At 38.8% G+C, this 21,826-nt stretch overlaps 2 protein-coding genes across 4 annotated transcripts; both read left to right on the top strand.

Annotated features, from left to right (window-relative positions):
* The first annotated feature begins 748 nt into the window (after positions 1-748).
* ftsj3 (FtsJ RNA 2'-O-methyltransferase 3) lies at positions 749-13,494 on the top strand. Its single transcript, XM_053635164.1, has 21 exons — positions 749-1,194; positions 2,426-2,531; positions 3,287-3,333; positions 3,428-3,507; positions 3,595-3,694; positions 4,665-4,859; positions 5,687-5,802; positions 5,900-6,004; positions 8,027-8,127; positions 8,253-8,339; positions 8,418-8,579; positions 9,211-9,346; positions 9,600-9,787; positions 9,905-10,025; positions 10,914-11,004; positions 11,316-11,460; positions 11,556-11,644; positions 11,951-12,053; positions 12,155-12,338; positions 12,490-12,584; positions 13,052-13,494. The coding sequence occupies exons 1-21, from the start codon at positions 1,128-1,130 to the stop codon at positions 13,383-13,385; spliced, it is 2,652 nt and encodes an 883-aa protein (XP_053491139.1). The 5' UTR covers positions 749-1,127; the 3' UTR covers positions 13,386-13,494.
* A 635-nt stretch (positions 13,495-14,129) lies between these two features.
* Positions 14,130-21,764, top strand: lim2.2 (lens intrinsic membrane protein 2.2). Of its 3 annotated transcripts, none has more exons than XM_053635165.1 (4): positions 14,130-15,124; positions 19,251-19,391; positions 20,276-20,410; positions 21,249-21,764. In XM_053635165.1, exons 1-4 carry the CDS (start codon positions 14,908-14,910, stop codon positions 21,335-21,337), a joined length of 582 nt encoding a protein of 193 aa, XP_053491140.1. In that variant the 5' UTR covers positions 14,130-14,907; the 3' UTR covers positions 21,338-21,764. The 3 variants fall into 3 exon arrangements, with proteins under 3 accessions (XP_053491140.1, XP_053491142.1, XP_053491141.1); XM_053635167.1 differs by lacking the exon at positions 14,130-15,124 and adding an exon at positions 18,467-18,644; XM_053635166.1 differs by lacking the exons at positions 14,130-15,124; positions 21,249-21,764 and adding an exon at positions 18,467-18,644 and having other exon boundaries at positions 20,276-20,644.
* Positions 21,765-21,826: the final 62 nt, after the last annotated feature.

The following is a 21,826-nucleotide window of genomic DNA, read 5'->3' as shown; positions in this document are numbered from 1 at the left end:
AAGAATGTTGTCAATGTATTTATTTTATTTAACATTGTGGCTTTTTTTTGTTTGTATTTTTGCATTTTTTTTAATATTGAAAATGACATTTCTTAAGAAAGGTTTATACGCGTTCTACATTGTTTTTGCCAATAGCGGAATATTCATGTAAAACTTAGTTTGGAAAAATTTACATTTACAGTTTTACAGTATTTTGTAACTTGGAATTTTTGTACTTTTTTTTTGCTTTTTGAAAAGTAAAAATAGCTATAAGATTCTTTCTACAATATCTGACACTTTTTATTGTGGAATTAGTGTGCTTGGTTTTTTTTTTTCCTCTTCTAATTGTGATATTGATCGCTTATAAACTTTCATTAAAGCACATATAATAAGAAGAAAATACTACAGTATTTAAACTCTGTTCATTACTCTTATGTTGTTACACTGTATTTAAAAATAATTGCAAAAAAGTACAGGATCCATACATTCAGCATAAGCAATAACTAAAAAAATAAGAAAACGAATTAAAGAAAAAAAAACTCGTCTATAATATAGCAGTATGATATGGTGATAAGATATCATTTATAATCCATGCTTTGCATACATTGCTAAAATTGCATACTTTTGAATTTAAATGCAACATAAGTCAATTCACAAACAGATAACAAGTTATGGCTATCAAAAAGGAAAAAGGCATAGCAGAAATGCAATCTAATCTATATTTATAAAAGAAGGGGAAAATAATGATGTGACATTTATAATAGCTTCAAATTTTAACAGCTCTTTAGACCTAACATTTAAAGGCACTTGTCAAACAATACATTTCAAAATAAAAAGAAAAGGTCGTTTCAATGTTCTGTACAATAAAACATGACGAGAAAAGAGGCAAAAACAAGCCAAATGAGAAATATATTTTGGCACCAAATTAAACAACAAAAGGAGCAACTGACATCAAAATCCTTTAAAATTTTCTGGAAAAAAACAACCTTTACATGGATAGTATCGATGAATGATTTCATATTGGCTGACATTGTATACGCCGAGTGGTGATGTCATATGTCTGCGCCGCAATAGTGCACGTGTGGGAAGTCGGACCTGTTTAGAAGTGCTGCGCATTTATCTCTTAGCTAACACATAATCTATCCAAAATGGGGAAAAAGTTGAAAGTCGGAAAGACTCGTAAAGATAAATTTTATCATTTGGCAAAGGAAACAGGTGAGTCAGTTTATTTTTTATCTCTTTGTTTGTTTTGCTGCATGCAAGTTAGCTAGTTCATAGCGGTAGCTAACAGCCCATATGATGCGTGGATTCATTTTAAAATGGCTTCCACTATATTGTATAAGTGCAGTTCATAGAAGGTAAAATAGGCAGTCTTACATCATGTGTGTTCATCATGTATAACTATATGTACAGTAAAGACTGCTGACACTTTTTAAATGTTTAATTAGCGACAAACGTGTTGTGGGGTAGAAAGAAGAAAATTATAGCGTGTGTGTGTGTCACTAGTAAGAAGCTTTTGTGTAATGTAACTGTGTGACATTTAATCAATGTTACCAAGCCTTTTCAGGGGAAAGTAGCTAATCCATGCTCAAAAACTCACTAGAAGTCGCCAGATGGAGTCATGAGCTAATTTGCATATTCATAGAATCGTCATGATCTATAGTGTCATTTATATTTATTTGTTTGACATGTTTATCTAAAAGCGATTTACAGTTGAACTGGGCAGTTGAGGGTTAAGGTTTTTGCTCGAGGTTGGGAATACTGGAATATGATTTAACACCCTTCTAATCTAATCTAGATTATAATCTAATCTCCACTGCCTCTCAAACACAAGAGCTTCACACTGTATCACTCAAAATCATGGCTTCAGTCCATGCTTATAGAACACCATTTACATTTTACTCATTGGCTGACAGCGTTTCGTCCTTCCGATCAGTAGCTCAAAGCCTTAACCACCAAGTTACACCATTACATTTATGGCATTTGGCAGATGCCCTTATTCAGTGCGAGTTATATTGATATCATTTATACATTTGAGCAGTTTAGGGTCAAGGCCCAGCAGTGGCAGCTTGGTGGTGCTTGGATTTAAACTCCCGACCGTCCGGTCAGAAGTCCGACCTCTTAACAATTGAACTACCACAATGCCAGCTCATTTGCATATCTCAATGTGACAGTATAGAATAAAATACAAAAGAGTAAAGTTTGATCAGAATAGAACATTTTAGATTATAGCTTCTTTGTTATTGAAAGAAGTCGTCTCTGGTCACAGTGCCACATGCCAAATGTTTACTTGTTTGTTTCCCAAAATTCCATAATTTCTATCAAATTGAAGCAGCTGTAGTGAAGAGTCAGCAAGTAGACTCAAAGGAAATGGTTACAGATGAAATAAATATTAAAAGCAGCTTTGGTGTGAAGTGAACCTCGTTGTTGTTGTTGTTGTTTTCAGGCTACAGATCCCGTTCGTCGTTTAAGCTAATCCAGCTGAATCGTAAGTTCCAGTTTTTGCAGAAGGCCCGGGCTCTGCTGGACCTGTGTGCTGCTCCAGGAGGATGGTAAGTTTCTGCAGCATCTGTCCTGACACGTGAGCATTTGTGCAGTTTAACTCTACATTCACACTAGCAAGCAAAAAGACAAAAAGGTGTTTTGTCTCTTGTAGGCATGACCCGTCCAGCATTTTTAATTTTTTTTAGTTCTGATGAGAAGCGATATATATGAGATATATACCGGTTCTAAATCTAAGTATTAAACAATGAAATAATGCACTAATTAGTGTGAAGATTTGTAGTTTGATTAATATGGTGTGTTTTTTTTGTACTGATTTTTTGTTGCAAGATTAGCAGCAAAGAAATCTAACAGTACTAGCTATGTACACTCACCAGAGACACCAATGATCACTGCTACTTCAAACCAAGCTTTATTTTTCTTCATAATCCCTATATATACATTTATATATGACAGAATAAGATTAAATCACTGTTATTGCTGGTAGGAATGTAAGTTGCGAGTGGGGAACTGGAGAAAAGACAGACCATCCGCACCATAGGATTGCTCTGAGGAATCCGTTCATTTGTCAGTTCATCACATTGTATTTAATTTGTATAGAATTGAAGAAAAAAAAACCTCAATTCAGATGTTGTCATGGTGTCACTTTGTTACTATCTGCTGTGACTGAAATCCAAGCTCTGTGTTGCACACGTATGTAAAAAATTGAGTGTTTGTATGTCACTTTGTCACTTCCTATTGTGAAAGTACAGTAATCGCTTCTTAGTGCCATCCCACATTTACATAACCTTTTCACCCCATACAGGTTACAAGTAGCATCCAAGTTCATGCCCGTGTCCAGTCTGATCATCGGTGAGTCCAGGTTTCATGTTCGAGTCATTATGATGTTTCAGTGTTGTTTCTTTGTACCATACTTTCTTACTCTTCACCCTCTCCTCATGATCAGGAGTGGACCTGGTGCCCATCAGACCCATCCCCAACGTAGTCACCCTGCAGGAGGACATCACCACGGACAAGTGCAGACAGGTCTCTGTGGTGTTCGATACACACAGTGGGCTTCTAGACTTTTTACATTAACGGCGTGTTGGTCATTGACCCGTCTCTCTGTTCCAGGCTCTCAAGAAAGAGCTGCAGATGTGGAAAGTGGACGTGGTGCTGAATGACGGTGCCCCAAACGTCGGAGCTAACTGGCAGCATGACGCTTTCTCACAGGGTTTGTACCAAAATAAATATAAAAAAAACCCATAGACATCAGTGAGGGACAGCAACGCACAGGGTTCAGTATTATAACCTCAGCTGAATTCATTATTATTCAGCTTTAATTAGCCAAAGAGTAAAATGATGATAAAATAGCTGTTCATCCATCTAGGAGTCTTACAGCTAAGCTGTCTGTTAAAGTTTACATCAGATACATCAAATTTCCAAATCCAACAAAACAAAAGATGGGGAAAAGGCGCTTTTGCTCCTCCCTCCCTTATGATTGCATTTTCCTTACTTACTTCCTTACCTGCTTGCATTATATCTCACACTATCCCCCTTCTTTTTCTCCACTCTCTTTATTTTTCTTTTATTTAATCTTCCTCTCATTCTCTTCCCTCCTTCCTTCTTCCATATTTCTTTCCTTCCTTCCTTCACTCAATAAACTAGAATTTGAATGGCTGTGTATTTTAATTTAATATCCGTTTAAAAACACTTCTTTTTACTCTGAACATCAGTTGGTCAGCACGTTTGCCTTGCACCTCCGGGGTTGGGGGTTCGAATCCCACCTCTACCTTGTGTGTGCGGAGTTTGCATGTTCTCCTCGTGCTTTGGGGGTTTCCTCCAGGTATTCTGGTTTCCTCCCCCAGTCCAAAGACATGCGTTGTAAGCTGATTGGCATCTCTAAAATGTCCATAGTGTGTGAGATTGTACCCTGTGAGGGATTGGCACCCTGTCCAGGGTGTCCCCTGTTTTTTGCCCCAAGTCCCCCGGGATAGGTTCCTCCAGGTTCCCCGTGACCCAGTAAGGATACGCGATACAGAAAATGGATGAATGGATAATTCTAGTCTGTTTGCGTTTCATTAAATTATTGTATTGGTTTAAATAATTGTTAGCTGAACACTAACAGCACTGTAATGAAACAAAGGTAATGTGTAGTAATGAAACTGTAACGAGACACATGAGTTTGTGTTTCTCGTCCTCAGCTCACTTGACCCTGATGGCTCTGAGGCTCGCCTGTGAGTTTCTCAACAAAGGAGGAACTTTCATCACCAAAGTTTTTCGCTCCAAAGACTACCAGCCGCTCATGTGGATCTTCCAGCAGTTCTTTAAGAAAGTGCAGGCCACCAAACCACAGGCATCCCGTAACGAGTCCGCTGAAATCTTTGTCGTCTGCCAAGGTAACAGCTTTGGGTCTGTTAGCTTATTAACGGAGTCTGACTTTTGAGTAATGTCATTGTGATAGTTGTGGGTGGGATTAAAAAAAAAAGTAACCAGTCAGCAAAGATGTATTGAGATACCAGTTGTAATAAGCAAGTCCTGACAAGCAAATATGCCTCTTTACTCAGACATCACTTCAGGTTGCAAAAAGGAAAACATGTTTGATTTTCCATTTCACATCATCTTTAAGGTTGTTTTCACAGAGAACTCCATTACTAAACTAGTCTGAATGAGTACTGTGCAGTTCCTGGAATTCACCATGTTTCAGAAATCTTCTGAATTCCAGAAATATTTTGAATTAGAACTGCACATTTCCTGAAATTTAAAATGTTCCCTAACGTTCTCAATTCTCAAACTATTGTGAATAGGAATTACACATTTCCTGTAATTCTGATGGTTCTGAAACCGTCTGAATTCCAGAACTATTCTGAATGAGAAGTCTACAGTTCCTGACCCAGCAACACAATAATCATGGAGGAGATTTATACTGAAATAGTGTGTTGTTTGTGTCTTTTTATTTATTTATTTATTTATTTAACTGTGTTATGCAGATGTGATGTTGCCCCGAGACATGTACACAATGCAATTGTAATGTTTTTGACATTTTTGAGATTCAGATCAAGAAGCTTCACCCCTGTAGTTACTGCAGCGCATGAGCTAAAAATCATTCCTCGTTGACTCGGTGGAAATGCATCTAAAATTCCTGCATTCCTGAAGAAGAGAAATGCATTTGAATGACCAAATCTCCCATACACTTATTTTTGAACTCTCTTTTCTTGCTTACCAGGTTTTCTGGCCCCTGACAAAATCGATAACAAATTTTTCGACCCTAAGCATGCCTTCAAAGAGGTGGAGGTCCAAGTAAAGACAGTAAAGGAGTTAACCACGTCGAAGAAGCCTAAAGTAAGTGATTAAAACTGAGTGTATGCTGGAGTCCAGGATCCCATGGCTTGTTGTTTTTGTTTTTTGAATTGTGTGCATGTGTATGTGTGTTTAATAGGCAGAAGGCTACGCTGATGGGGACCTGATCCAGTATCACACATTCTCAGTTACTGCATTTTTACGAGCTGAGAACCCAGTGGACTTCCTGAGCAAAGCTAGCGAGGTAAGAATTTCTTCATATTAATCATTCCTGTGTTTTATAATAATTGTTAGAAGAGGATCATCTGAGGCTGAGACTATTGCTTTTGTAGTCCAGAGCAGTTTTTAATTCCTCTGTCAAGCCTGGAAAATATCTCTTTTTATATCCATCCTTTTAATGAAGCCAGTATAGTAACTGGTAGATACTGGGTCCTGTAACTGGTAGAGTATCACAACTTACTTGTGTAAAAACACAAGTTGGGACAAACTTGATATCTATTTATCTGTAAAGTGCATCATGTATTATTGCATTTTATACGTCAGCATCATTCAATTCTTAAATCTGTTTAGTCAGACGATGCGGATTCATTTTCTGTAACAGCAGTGTGTGATAGAAATCAGATCAACTCTAATGTGTTGTCATTCCTATAGTAGCAACTTATTCACAGTTACTTGTGTGGTGGATGCTCTGTGTAATCTGAGGATAATAATAATAATCAAGTTTTTAAAATGTGTTGCGATGAGCAAACACAATTAAGTGAAATGCATAATCGTTGATATGTTAATTTTCTGTAAAGAGATTTTTAATGCTTAAAGTTGGGGTTTTGTGGTTTCTTTGTAGTAAGACCTGCTACATTATTTCCTATTAACTTTGAGAAAAAGAAAGAGGGAAAAAAGTGTTATTACACTATATGTGGCCAAAGGTATGTGAACACCGACCATAATACCCATATGTGGGTCTTCCCCAAACTGTTGCCACAAACAAAGGTCCATGAAGACATGGTTTGCCAACGTTGGAGTGGAAGAACTTGAATGGCCTGCACAGCCCCCTGAACTCAATCTTTCTGAACACCTTTTGGGATGAACTGCACCCCAGGTCTCCTCACTTGACATCAGTGCCTGACCTTACTCATGCTCTTCTAGTTGAATGAGCAAATTCACGCTCCAAAATCTAGTGGAAAGCCTTCCCAGAAGAGTGGAGACTCTATAGCAGCAAAGTGGGGACTGACTTTGGAGTGGGATGTTTAATAGGCACATATGGGTGTGATGGTGGGGTGTCCCCACACTTTTGGCCATATAGTGTAGTTGCTATAACATAAGTGATTACAGGAACTAACACTGGGCAAAGTGTTGACATTAGAGGAATGAAAGTAGAGATCGACCGATATAGATTTTTTAAAAAAAAATAACCGATACCAATTTTTTGCATGTTTATGTGCCCGATAACCGATATGCGGAACTGATATTTATTTATTTATTTATTTATTTATTTATTGTTTTACTTCTGTTTTTGACACAATGATACCACCACCACTGAACTGAACAAACTGTTGTATTTAGCACAATTTCACTTCCTCCTTGCATACAAAACAAAACTCTTACGCATACACCAATAAATAGATGATTCTGAAAGAGTGCAAAAAATAGTGACTGACTTTTTAAATTTTTTTAAAGTAAAAGCTTCGATGAGGTAAACTGTGACTTTCTCTCTTTCTTAGCGCCAAGCTGCTTAAACAACATATCAAGCATTTATGTAGCACATCTAATTTGTACATTAATGGCTGTTATGTGTACGTTTATTAATTAAAGCAAAGCAAGTATACTTTACCTGTGCACACCGTTGTTCACTGGTCTTCCTTAGATTTAGCGCTGCAATACCGCTCCTGTGCGCAATTCTCAAAACGCCCACAAGATGGCGCCATCTTTCTCTTTTATATTTCAGTTATTCCTAAATTACAAAACCGATTATGGACAAATGCTTAAATATCGGGTGAAATAACGGTAAAACTGATCATCGGTCGATCTCTACATAGAACAATTCAGGGATTGTGTTGATGGAAAATAATCAACAGCAGGATGGTAACAGTAAACCCCCGTGTCATCACACCTCTCGTTTTTTATTATTTTCACATCCCTCAAGTGTTTTATTCCTTACTTACATGTGCAAATAAAAACTGAATAATGATCCCATCGAATGACATCTATACAGTGCTATAATAACAAAGTACTAATCTAATCCCATTTTTTAATTCCTGTTGTCGCTCAGATCACTTTTGATGATCCAGTGATGGAGTTACACACAGCCACATCTTCTGAAATTAAAGAATGCTGTAAAGATATCAAGGTTCTTGGAAGAAAAGAACTGCGGTAGGTCACACATTACACTGTTTACACTACGATTTTGAGTAACGTGTTTGATTTTGATTCATTTAGTGTATATGATTCATATGTTTTATTTAATAGTGGCTAAAGAGTTTATTTCTGTGTTTCAGTCTCTTGCTGTCATGGAGATCCAAGCTGAGGAAGTATTTAGCCAGAAAGCTGAAAGAAGAAGCAAAGCACTTGGACCAAGAGATCAGGTACTAGGTGTTTGCATTGTGACAGGAATATGCTCAGCTTTTCTGTCATGCAGTCACTAATCTGTCTCTTCGGTTCAGTCTGAGCTCTAGTGATGATGAAATCGATGCAGAGAAACCCAGCAAGAAGAAGGAGGTGGTGGATAAGAAAGAAGATGATGAGGCTGAAGATGAGGACGAGGACGAGGAGATGGAGAAGCAGCTGGCTGAGGTGAAGGCAGAGGAGATTGCGGAGCTGAAACGGTACGTTATCAACACGCTGAGTTTTGGTGTGATGTTACACTATATAGTCAAGTGTAAAAATTTGTATGCCCTAGCATCACCACATTTTATGCATTTGTTTCTGAAATGTAAATGAGAAGTGTTTTTTGGTTTCCCTGCAGCATGCACTGAAACAGGAAATTATTATTTTGAAAGTAAATTGTTGACTGGTTTTAATTGTTTTGACATTTTTAACCAGACGAGGTTTAGAAATCAAATATTCATGAACCAAAATATGAAAAAATGCCACTGTAGTTCATTTCAGAGAGAACTGAGTCAACCAGGAAGTAAAGTCAGCTATTCTACAGTCTGTTCTCTGGTTAAGATGAGATATAATCACTATAATCAGTGCACAGTATTGATATAATTCAATAGAAACCTGAGAAAAGTCTGACTCCTTCTGCCCTTTATTCTTATTGGAACACATTGGAAGGTTCCATTTTGGTTAAAGAAGTACATGTTTTTAAAGAAACACTTCAGCCAAGTTCTACAGATGGGTGACCACTAAATGTCTTCCAAGCATTAACTAAAAAAAAATTGGATCTTAATGCTGCAAAGCTAGATGCTAAATTTGGCTTTTGTCCGGGTTTTTTTTTTTTTTTGGTGCTTACAGGAAAAAGAAGAAGCTCCTGAAAGAGCGACGGAAGCAGAGAGAGCGAGTGGAGATGAAGATGGACCTGCCTGGAGTTTCCATCGCTGACGCCGGAGACTCGAGCATGTTCTCCCTTAGCACCATCAGTAAAGCCAAGGTAGCATCAATCACACCTGATTGGAGAACATTAGGAACGTGCTTAGAGGAGAGCGAATACATTCCTAATTTACTAACTTTTGAGAGTGCTTTGTTTTGTTTTAACTCAAATGTATTTGATCATACAAAACCTGTTGGGTGATAAAATCGAAGTTTTCTTTTCTTGAAATTTAAGGTTGCCAGATTGTTAATTAAATGTCATACAACACTGCAGCGGATTTAAATCTCTCTTTGTCTCTGTGCTTTTCCTCCAGGACCTGAATAAGCTTACATTGGGTGATATGACTGGAGCAGACGCCTTGGTGGATGAGGGGGGAGAGGAGGACGTGTACATTTCCGAATCAGAGAGCGACCTCGTCTCTCTGGCATCAGACCTGGATGACGATGACCTCGCTGAGATTGAGGAGAAAGAGAAGCAGCTGAAGAAGCTTCCCAAGAAAAAGTGTGTAGCACAGACTGCTACCTTTTATTTAATAAAGTTCTTTTTGGTATAAATTTTCTAGAAGGCCAGATAGCTGAACTATTTCTGCACTTTATTTCTGTGTTCTGTTTTCTCCAGGGTTTCCTTCGCTACAGTGGAGGAGGATGAGGATGAAGAGGAGCAAGGGAACAAACTGCTGGTGGATTTGGAAGGAAAGAATGAAAAGCAAGACCGACAGACCAGCATGTGGTTTAGCAAGGTGGGTGTAAATGTCAAACCGCTCATCTCTCAACTAAAGTCTCCCTCATATAGAATCGTGGTGTTGATGTGCTTGGAGCCTGAATCACAAGTTCAAATGACCCCAGATAAACACAAGCACAGTGTTTCTCTCTCTCTCTCTCTCTCTGTTTCTTTTCATGGAAGGTGAAAAGTCATCCACTTGGACATATCATCTTAATGGGTTGTAATTCCAAGGTCTCTATTTCCTTCCGGGATAATATGATACACATCCCTCCGTACATGGTGAACAATTTTACGCCGCCTTCTCAGAGGCTAGACCTCCTTCAATGGGAAACACTAATGGTGTGTTCACAGCATGTTGGTATAATATTAATGACCCGTTTCTCTAATTTCTGTAAAAATGGCCATGGCTTCCAAAGTTTCTTCAGTGAGGGCTGTAATATCAGGATGTGTATCACCATGTTCATGAATTTTTTTTTGTATTATTGACTATGTAATAAGTAGTACTACAAATCTCTGTATATCTACAGATCGGTGAAAAACTTAAGTTCTTCTAAGCTTCGACAGGACAAAAAAAAATCAAGTTTGAAGACATGCACAGCTCTGAGAATATCCATCTTGTTTGTCCAGTTACTGTCAGCTAATTTTACGTGAATGCAATTTTGAGCCCCACGCCTCTTTCCCTTGGACTGACCGGTACCGAGGCCACGCCTCCTGCACTGGGACTGACCAGCACCGAGGCCACGCCTCCTGCACTGGGACTGACCGGCACCGAGGCCACTCTTCCTTCACTACTAGTGTTTACTAATCTTGAACTGAGGGCCTGAACTCAGGGATCTAAAGATAATGTTCTGTGACCGTGACGAAGATTATAATTATTATAATGATTAAATGTATGTGCTGTCAGGATATCTTCTCGGAGCTGGACCTCGAGGGAGACGAAGACACACTGAGGGAACTCGAACAGACCCAGTTCCTGCACAGCAAACAGACTGCAGGTAACTCTTCTCCTGCAGGGTGTGTTTATGTATAGCCAGTTCCAGAATTATCTGCCCCCTTGGTCGGGGAAAAATGTTATGAGAAAATGTTTGTGGTTACTTAGCTTCATCCTACTGAAAATGAGAGAAAAACAAACTTTAACTGAAGTAAATGTATTAAGAAACTTAGAAAAATTTTAAAAAGCCCTTATCAAAAACTTCTTTAAGAGAATCACCTATCTGTGCCACGGTGCTAATTATTTTGGAGCTGATCATAAGGGTGTGTGTATTGTACTGGAAGAATGTGGTTTACTAATCACTCTCCTTTTCAGGAAAGGGCAAAAAGAGGAAGGCTGAAGAGGAGCCTGCTCAGGAGGAGGAGGAGGCAACCACGCCCTCTCAGGAAGCAGTAGAGGCAGCAGGAGGTGAGGAGGACAGCGATGATGACTCGGACAGTGACAGCAGCGATGATGAGGAGTAATGACTTCTTCCTCGTGGTCCATTGTACACTGACCTAATAATTGTTCTGTTAGAAATTCTATTTATCGTTACAATTATTTTTTTGTGCACAGAGAAATAGCAAGGATGAAGAAGACCTCTGGGTCTAGTGAATTAGCTGGAGATGATGACGACTTTCAAGAAGTTCCTGTAGAGAGCACAAGTACGTAGTGAGGCATCTGGGGTCCAGGGGGAGCAGTGGTTCTGTGCAAGAAGACATGTATGGTGTCTGAGATTTTCTTACTTAGTTTTGTACTGGAAGCTAATGTTGCTATATAGCCACCAGTTTAGCAGTGTGCAAACTAAAAGTGTTTCTCAGTATGATTTGAAATTAATGTGTGATGATTTAGGCATGCTGTCTACACAATGCTAAACCAGTAGCTGTAAGATTTGCTTAATTACTTGTTCTATTACTTGACTATTTAAAGTTTTGGTTGTAATGTTAAAAAGTGGTGGTGTTTTGTTTCAGGTAAGCGTGCTCGGATCTTGGACGCTGAGGGTCTGGCTCTCGGTGCTCAGATTGCCACGTCCAAGAAGAGACGCAGGGACCTGATAAATGAGTCCTTCCACAGGTCAGCCGTTCTGCCGTGATACCACACATTAGCTTTTTTTGTTTAGTAGAACCTCTTTATTGCAGAGGATAACTCGGCGCTGTGCTTGGTTCTTCATCTAGGTTCTCCAGTTCTCAGGAGACTGGCGAGATTCCAGTGTGGTTCTTAGACGACGAAAGGAAGCACAGGAAGAAACCCATCCCGCTCACGCAAGAGATGGTGGAGGAGTACAAGCAGAAGTGGAAGGAGATCAACGCACGTCCAATTAAGAGACTAGCAGAGGCCAAAGCTCGCAAGAAGAGAAGGGTGAGGGAGATAGAGACTGAAGGGGAGAGACGGAGGGAGGGAGGGAGAGAGAGAAAGAGAGAGAGACATGCAGGGAGGGGATGGATGGAAGGAAGAATCTGATGACGTATGTGAAGGCAAGACACGTGACACTTTGTGTGTATTGTTGTAGATGCTGAAGAAGATGGAGCAGGCCAAGAAGAAGGCTGAAGCTGTGGTCAACACAGTGGACATCTCAGAGAGAGAGAAGATGGCACAGCTCCGAGGGTCAGAGTTTACATCAGCTCACACACTCACTCTCCCACTCTGTCTGAGTGTGTCTCTCTGTCTCTGTTTCTCTGTCTGCCTTTCTGCCTGTCTTTTTCTTGGTCTTTATCTGTTTCTCATTCTTTCTCTGTCTATTTCTCTTTCTCTCTCTCTCTTTCTCTCTCTCTCTCTCTCTCTCTCTCTCTCTCTCTCTCTCTCTCTCTCAAGATTTAGAGAAACCAAACACAAATAGGAACTTGTAGTACTAAACGAAGATCAAGAAAACTGCCAAATGATTGGTCTGTGGAATTGACTGGAGTTTGATTTTTAAGTGGTTTGAAGTCCCTAAATAAAAATGAGAATTTCTGTTGCTCATCAGTGAAATTCCACTTCATCACTTATACACTTTTTATTTTTATTTTTTGTTATTGACTGAAGTGTATGTGGTTTTTTTTTTTTTTTTTTTTTCTTTTTTGTTTCTTCTCCAGCATCTACAAGAAGGCTGGTGTGGGTAAGGAGAAGAGGGAAGTGACCTACGTCGTGGCCAAAAAGGGTGCTGGGCGTAAAATCCGCCGTCCCCCAGGAGTGAAGGGTGTCTTCCGCGTGGTGGACGGACGGATGAAGAAAGATCTCCGTGGCAAGCAGAACAAGGATCAAAGAGACAAGGGGAAAGGGGGCAGGAAGGGAGGGAAGGGCGGAAGAGGGGGAATGGCAGGGAAGGGCGGAAGAGGGGGAATGGCAGGGAAGGGCGGAAGAGGGGGAATGGCAGGGAAGGGTGGAAGAGGGGGAAAGGCAGGTAAGGGGCGTCCAAACAGGAAGTGAGGGAGTGAAACATGACCATGAACTTCTCATCACACTCAGCTGGGACTGCTGTTAAAGAGCTGAGCTGTGCTAACTCCAGGCTACATGGACTTAGTGGACAGGATGATACCACACATGCCTGGATTTACTGTGTATGTGGTGATGTCATCACAGAATATGCATTTTGTGCTGATCATTGGTCAGTTTTGTGTTTTCTCTAATGAGTGACTGTTTCCCAATCAAAACCCTTAATCCGGCTGAACTGCACATTTTAATGTTTTCCTGCTTGACCACTCCTGATCATTTTGTCATTATAGGTACCTGTCATATGGGAACATGGGCCAACATTTACGGAATAGCCGTAGCATTTCATTTTTTTATAGATTTATTGTTAAATTATGTCAGAATTTATGATTGTGTAATATCTGCAGAGGTGCTATCATTTACGGTTTAGCTGTAGTATTTAGGGTTTAGCTGATACAGTAGATAGACAACTTTTCTGCTTTTTCAGTTAAAATAGCCATCGCAAATCATTATTGCAGGAAAACATGAAAATGTGCTTCAGCTGATTTAAAGACACATTGGTAATAATAAATAATTTTTTTTTCCCCACCTGATGCCTCGAAGCCTCCTGATTGGAGGACTATTGATTGTTGTATAATATTTTGTCTAAAATGTATTTTGGGTTTTTGAGTCATTTGAACTGTACATTCAGTTTCATGTTAATATTTTCAATTAAATAAAGTATTATTCGTATAATTTTTATACAACAGTTCTGTTGTATAAACTGAAAGGTGATTAGTTTCCTATAATAGTAGCTCTGACTGTAGTTTTACTCAAATGGTTTGTTAATGTGCATTCTAATACGTTATTGTTTCTATAATAACCTGTTCGCAGGGATTTATGTATGGTGGACAGTCCACATAATCTAAGTGTAAGATCTTTAGAAAATGTTTTCTTTAATGAACGACATCATGTAACTCTTGATTTGGTCCAGTTTCTTCCTAAGGAACTCCCTGATGTATTGTATGTATGATCAATAATGCATTTTGACATCTGAGGAAAAATAAGTTGTGATCTAATGAATGTTATCTTCAGATGAAAGAGAAAAAAATAACTCCTGGCCTTTCTGGACTTTTGTAAATGACTGTTTATAACTGCTATAATGTCTGTAATAACAGGAAGTAACTTCTCATGGCCGTTCCATAATTGTAAACGTAACTGTAAGTGGCTAAAATACGTGTCATTAATTGTTGCGGATGTTAGAGGAATAAAACACTATATAGGAAAATGATCACCTTCAGGGTGTGACCACATCACACCACTCTTCATTCTGAATTGTGAAATGTCCAGGGTAAGGTTTTCTTTCCTAAAAAATATTTTGTATTCTTGATCTTGAATACATGTGAGTGGTTGCAGCTGGGATTTTTCCTCAGCCAAACATGATATTGAAGGAGTGGGAGAGAAATGTTCGTCAGAGAAAGACATGGCACGTCAGTGAAGCAGAGGCAATAGACTGGCGTGATTGTGCATGAGACGCTGAATGACCGAGTGTGCGAGAGAGGGGTATTATCTCAGATCTCACATGTTGCTCTGGATCATTCCCTCCTTTGTGGCTGAAACAATGACGGCTGAGGGTAGAAGGCTTAAAACGGTGAGGACGGGACTCAAACGCAACCACACAGCACTGGGACGCACAACACTCTTCCAAAAAAGTGTTTTGATATCAGTAAAGGAAAGAGGTGGACATTACAGACACAGTGAGTACTGACTTTATCCTGCAGTAGTGATGATGCTGAGTATGGAATTAGACATCAGTGTGTGCTGTTATAGGAAACTAAAAGAATGACTGAGTGGTGTCATGCCAAACATGAAGTGAATTTACTGTTAGTACTCTAGATTTTATTATTTTCCTGTAAAAGCATGTCCTGAAGTGTTTTGCTCACAGCAATGTGCCAACAATTATGAGTTTTAATCTATTAATGAACAATGCTGCTTTTTCATGACAAAAAGACACCAGTTGTCATTTTAGTGAGAGTGCAGTCATATATCCGATCAGAGCTGCTGTTATAGAATATCGATGAACACCTTCTGACCAATCAGAATCAAGAATTCAACAGCGCTGTGGCATAATGTGACTAAAGTTTGTTTATTCAGTTTTGCACCTGAATTACACAGCTTGTGAAGCTAAGTGATAAGGCTAGCTTATTGTTTATTAGCACTTCATGAGTTTGCAAGTCTAAATTATCACAACACACGATATTGGACTCAGTCACACCACTTGTGCATAAACTGTTTCGTAAAAAGTAGATATAATAATTAAATAAAATAGAAGTGTTTTATTGTAGAAATGGTGTTACTGAGCCAGACAGACAGTGTGTTGTGATGATGGTGTAATATGATTTGCAAAATGATGAACTGGTTAAAAAAAAAAAAAAAAAAGTAGTAGTTAGCTTCATAGGCCATGTAATTAGGGTGTTAAACTTAAGAAGCAAACTTTAGTCACGAAGCACATCTTCTTATTGACTTCTTTTGTATTAAATTCTAAGTCATTTCTTGCTAAACTACTTCTTTAGCTATATAAGAATCCTTATGTTCTGGAAAAGTTTGAAAACTATAGTTTAAAGATGCTAGGTTGTTTATTAGACATGAAAGAAAAAAAAACAGAATATCCAGGTCCATTTGTCTTTTTGGAAAAAGTATGGATGATATACATTTTGATTTCTGTTGTAAGAAAACAACACCATGGTTGTAAATCTGCTGTCGTATAATTATGTTCTCTATTTTCTATAATACAGTTAATGACCTTTAAAAATAAGCTTGACAACACAACATGGACACTTTCAGTAAGCAATCTGGGAGAAAAGTTTTTTAAATGATGTTATACAAGATAAAGGCACGAATCTTGATGCACTTCTCCCTTTAAAGTTTGGGCTTTACCCGAGCCAGAAGCTGGCGTGGAGTGACACCAAGCTGGCACACACATCCTGAGGAGGAAAGTGATTTGAATTTAAGATGTAGTTACATCTCTTTAACTCTGATGGGTTTTCTTTTGTTCATTTCTATGCATAACCGTGTGTGTGTGTGTCAGAAATAACATCAAGACTGAGACGATGAACAACTCGAGGTCCGGTGTATGACTAAAATTAAGATCAGATTTGCAGCAGCGTTTGACATAATGCCATAAAAGTGTGTGTCATTCAGGCACAAAGGCCCGATTTATCCCCTTTGCACTTGCACCCTTTTGTGACGACTTTCTCTGAGCTTCTACATGAATAGACCTGTTATTTTACAGAAGAATGTTGAATTGTAATATTCAGTACAGTGGTTGTGACGTACACGACTATTTGCTGTGTGTGTGAGCGAGTGAGTCCAGTATTTGGGTGTTAAAATGTGCTGAGTGAGAGTGTGCTGTGTAGACAGCTCACATTCACTGGCACTATCTGCATTTAAAAAAGATTGAATGCACCAGCTGATCAGATTAAATGCTGACTGAACAGCTCGGGTTCGCCTTGGGTTGAGCTCTGGCGCATCTGAGTTACAGTACTTTATACCACAGGACTGCTGAAATCTCAGTCTGACTGGTCAGAAATATATTGATTCATTTTCTATAACAGCTGCTCTGACAATAATGCAAATCACAGGTTTGTGCAGTTGCTCTAATGCGTTATTGTTTCTATAGTAATAGTTCATTCTCAGGGACTTGTATACTGGACGATTCACATAAACCAATTTTAAAGAAATCATTGATGTGATGAAGTTGTCTGTGAGCAGACGTTTTTATCTAACATTTATGGAAGCAGTCTCCAGTGTCAGAGGTGCAGCTATAACTTTGTTTTCCGACACGTGAAACTCGCCAGGACAGAGGAGTTTGCGGAGTTTTTGTTTCATTAACTTTAATTAACTAAAAGAGAGGCTGGTGATGGAACGACCGTTTATAGCTGCTATAAGATAAGTGATAACTAACCTGTTTTGTGGACGTTTCAACAATGCAGGATGTACAGTTATAGGAAAAGAATCAACATCGGGATGTAAGGAGTAACTCCGCTTCACATCACTTCACTGCGATGTTGATTATTTTCCTATAACAGAACCACTCCAAATGTTTTATTCCCTCTGTGGAATTCAGTGCATAGCCCATCTGTTGTTAAGGACAATGTGTTGTCCCCCCTTTCTGCCCCCTTTCTGTCTGGACACTGATGAAAGCACAACTGCTGATGGATTATCACACAGTGTGTATGTTTAGTCTCTAACACGTCAACTACAAGGTATTAAAGCGCAGTGAATATTCCACAATATTTAAAAGCTCAAAAACACTGCTGTAGCTGGTCCACTTATAACAGCACCACACACACTACATTCTTACGTTTCCTCTGTGGAAAGCCTAAAATCTTCTATGTATAAACATACAGAGTATAAACAAAGTGTTTTCCTTTCAGAAAGGAGTAGAGGATTTTAACCATATGCTAAGGTAGTCCAGCTAAATGTTCTAGGTATTAAGAAGAAAATATTTACCATTAATTTGGAGTTTGTACCACTCCTATCCAATTAATACATACGGTATATTCTTATAAATTAAGGGTTCATTGGTTAATTTAGGGTTCATAGCTTTCAAATCAGGGTTCCACTTGGAATCTGTTCTAAAAGAAAACCCTTTGTTGAATTTTTAAAGGTGTACCATGTCAGTGTCGCTGTTGTTCTGAGAATAAACCACCATCCATATAATCTCTGCTCAGTGGTAGGCCCTTTTCATAGACAGGTGGGCTACAGGAAGTAATTATATACCTATGAAGCAGTGATTTACTGCTTACGTCTTTTCCTCTGAGTTTGGCTTTATAATTTTCCATAAACTAAAGCATCTGGTTTTATACTTCGCACCACATGGTGGTTTCACCAGCCGTCATTCACTTAGTAACTGGATGATCTGAAACCTTGGCATTAATCAGTGGCTCCATATGAAAATAAGACAGAAATATTGAACTTTTGAAGAGACCATTAATATGTGTCATGAAAACAGAAGAATAAAGCTATCTTGTCCTGCAGGAGGATTGTGTGTGTGTTTTCTCAGAGTGTGTTAGGACTCTGTCCTGGGCCCATCCTCCATGCTTTACACGCTGGCAGGAGGAGGCATGCTGAGTGGCGCCGCTGCCCTCGTGCTCCTTATCGTTTCCACAGCCACTGACTTCTGGATGCAGTATCGCTACTCAGGAAACTTTGCCAATCAGGGCCTCTGGAGGTTCTGCATCAACAAGAAGTGCCATGCTCACACGCTCACTGTGGGTAAGCGACACATTCTGATGACAAACTCTTAAAGGTTTTTGTCAAATTCAATAGAATCGTGTTTTTCCAGTTTTCCAATTAATAGAATCAGGATTTCTTGATGAAGGTTTGTTTCTCCATCGAATGGAACTGCCACGTTAAGCAATTTATTGTTCTGTATAGAACAAATTAGATTTTATGGTAACTTTAAAATTCTCCTGATTAATTCTTTCTTTCTTTCAAGATGAGGATTAGATCTAAGTGAATTAAAGTTGTATAAACTGTATTCATCCCAAACAAGCAACTGATTTCGGAGCATATCAACTATCAACAAAGTAGAAAAGACAAAATCAGCATCAGACATCAGGGAAAATAAAGCAGCAGTAATGTGAATAAAGAGAAAGTGGTGGAGAGAAAATAAAATAAATTACATGATAATAAAAGACACGTGCAAATTCTCATAAAATACATATATATTATAGATCCATGTCCATGTAAAGCCACTAGGTGCTGCTTTACATATCTCAGTGAGTACTAGTAAGAGATGATTAATGAATGTTAATCTATTCGTGTAGCAGTGTATCAGATGAGCTGAGTTTTGTGAAATGTGTTTGTTGTGTACCACAGCCTTCTGGGATGCCACGCGAGCCTTCATGCTGCTGTCTGTGCTGAGCTGCTTCGCTGGTGTGGTGCTGGGCCTCAGTGCCTTCTCCAACAGAACCAAAAACACGAGGGTGAGAACTGCAGGAATCACTCTACTGCTGTCTGGTGGGATATCTCTCTCTCTCTCTCTCTCACACACACACACACACACACACACACACACACACACACACACACACACACACACACACACACACACACACACACACACACAATCCTACAGTGATATTTCTGTGTTTTCACTGCTCTAACCTCATACCAGTCACTGGTTGGAATTTATCCACGACATGATGGATGCATCACCAGTTTCTGTTTTTAAAGCATGAAAAACCCTAGGCTTACTGTATTAGCATGAGCATTTCTCTTATGTTTGAATATCTGGTTAAGTAAGGAATAATTGACAGTGTGGTGTGATGTGGCCTGATGAAAAACAAGGTGTTACTGTAACCACACAGAAGTGTGCAAAAGACTGCAATTTTTTTTTATTTATTAAAGAATGACACGTCATTGTGGAATGTCCATGAAAAAAAGTTTTTTTTAGTTACTTAGACAAAAATCACACCTTGTTATGTTACTGAGAAACTTAAAATTTTCTTCATGCTGAAGACTTTCCCATGTCAGGAAATGTAAGGTTTGAGCTTTACCCCTGACAGTTACAAAACACTGCCACAGAAGACTCCTTCCATAAAAGAAACTTTTCCTCACAGAAAACTGCACCATATCACCCTGTACACACATTTTCAATCTGTTTATGTGGAGCGTCCACCATACAAGTCCATTACTAGCCATTACTATTGGAACAATAACATATTAGTACAGGCATGTTAATGCAACTATTGTCAGAGCAGCTGTTAGATAAAATTAAGCAACACCACCTGTCCAATCAGAAACCAAAATTCAGTGGCATTATAGTATAAAATTTATAATCTGTTCTCATTTTTCTTCTTCTTCTTGTCCTCCCTGGTTTTAATCCCAGTTTTATGTTGTAGGTTTCTTTGCTCTGTTAGCTTTGGCAATCTACACTGGTGTGACTGTGAACTTCTTTGGCAAGCGCTACATTGAGTGGAGGTTCTCATGGTCCTACATCCTTGGCTGGGTCGGCATCATTCTGACTATAACAGCTGGTAACTATCTCACTCTCTCTCACACACACACACACACACACACACACACACTCACTCACTCACTCACTCACTTTCTCTCTCTCTCTCTCATCTCTGTAATAGGGTTTTAAACCAGAGAGCAGCCAGTGCTGTTAGGTGGTGTTATGCACTTTTTTGAACCATGAGTCTGTGTAAGGTGTACTTAGATTCTATTGATGGATGTAACTAGCTATGAGGACATGTAATCACCAGGCACTTGAGGGGAAAAATCTACCACTCATCTGTTCAATCCAGCTTTACATTTTTAAATAGTGTAAATCAGTGGTCCTCAATTTTTTTCAGCGTGAAGCCTGTCTTGTGTAGGGCGCATCCCTTTGTGGCCCCCTAGAATTGTCTAATTTTCACAATTTAGTTTTTTTTCGCAATAGGCCCTTCTGTATTAACTTTCTCATCTAAGAGACTACATCCTCTATCTAAAAACATATCCATTTTAAATAGTCTTAGGCTTTATCAGCATATGCCTAACAGCACTGCACACTAGTATATCAATGGATGTCTCTGTTTGGTGACGTTTCAGCTTTGTGTGCTGTGTATAATTGATTTATTAATATTTAAAATTTTTATGTACATCTTAGTTCAAAGGTTGACAATCCCGACTTACATATAGGTAAAATACATTTTAAAGGATAATTTCTATGCGGCCCCCCAGTTTGAGAACTGTAAATATATAAAAAATAATGAAGATGAACTTGATTTCACTAAGTGTGTAAAATCAAGAAAGATATTAATCTAAATGAAATACAGGACTATGTTTTAGTTCTGGTTGTATATTAAGCAGCATATACTGTGAACATTTCAGGCATCCTCCAAATTTGTGGCTACAAGAGGAGCACTGCTGAACCAGCGCCTCAAAATCCTACAGACAGCTGGATTTCTCCTGACCAGTAACCTTTAGGCTGAGTTTCAACTATTGCAAGATGACTCTTTAAAACATTCACATTCTTGCAATAGCAACATATGATCTGGTTGAAATAAAGTATTTTTTTTTTTGCACTATTCGGATGCTAAGTTAATTCAGTTGTGTGTGTTGGTGGATTGTTTGGTGGCATAATATCCTCATAGCGTGCTCTTAACACACTGTGTGTAGTCCAGCAGAGGGCAGCAGTGAGAATCCCGGGTCACGTAAGAGATTATAAACGTACTACGTCCACAGCACAGAACTACACACAGGCACATAAAAATATATAAAATAATAGTGATGGGGAATTCGGATCATTTTACTGACCCGGATCTTTGAATCTCGTTCAGCAAAATGAGCGAATCTTTTTTCGAGTCATTTCGTTAATTTCAGCAGAATATAATTAAAATATTACATGTTAAATTCACATCTAGTACTTATTAAACTATATATATATATATATATATATATATATATAT

Source organism: Ictalurus furcatus, chromosome 10, assembly GCF_023375685.1.
Source record: "Ictalurus furcatus strain D&B chromosome 10, Billie_1.0, whole genome shotgun sequence".
NCBI lineage: Eukaryota > Metazoa > Chordata > Actinopteri > Siluriformes > Ictaluridae > Ictalurus > Ictalurus furcatus.
This window is presented reverse-complemented; position numbering and strand designations above follow the sequence as displayed.

Bases quoted from the DNA above. Each gene is read 5' to 3' on its own strand.
- lim2.2 (XM_053635165.1), top strand. From the start codon at position 14,908: ATGACCGAGTGTGCGAGAGAGGGGTATTATCTCAGATCTCACATGTTG. The intron at 19,392-20,275 runs GTGGGATATCTC...TTTATGTTGTAG, and splicing joins AATCACTCTACTGCTGTCTG to GTTTCTTTGCTCTGTTAGCT. The intron at 20,411-21,248 runs GTAACTATCTCA...TGAACATTTCAG, and splicing joins CATTCTGACTATAACAGCTG to GCATCCTCCAAATTTGTGGC.
- ftsj3 (XM_053635164.1), top strand. From the start codon at position 1,128: ATGGGGAAAAAGTTGAAAGTCGGAAAGACTCGTAAAGATAAATTTTAT. The intron at 3,695-4,664 runs GTTTGTACCAAA...TCTCGTCCTCAG, and splicing joins GCATGACGCTTTCTCACAGG to CTCACTTGACCCTGATGGCT. The intron at 9,788-9,904 runs GTGTGTAGCACA...TGTTTTCTCCAG, and splicing joins AAGAAGCTTCCCAAGAAAAA to GGTTTCCTTCGCTACAGTGG.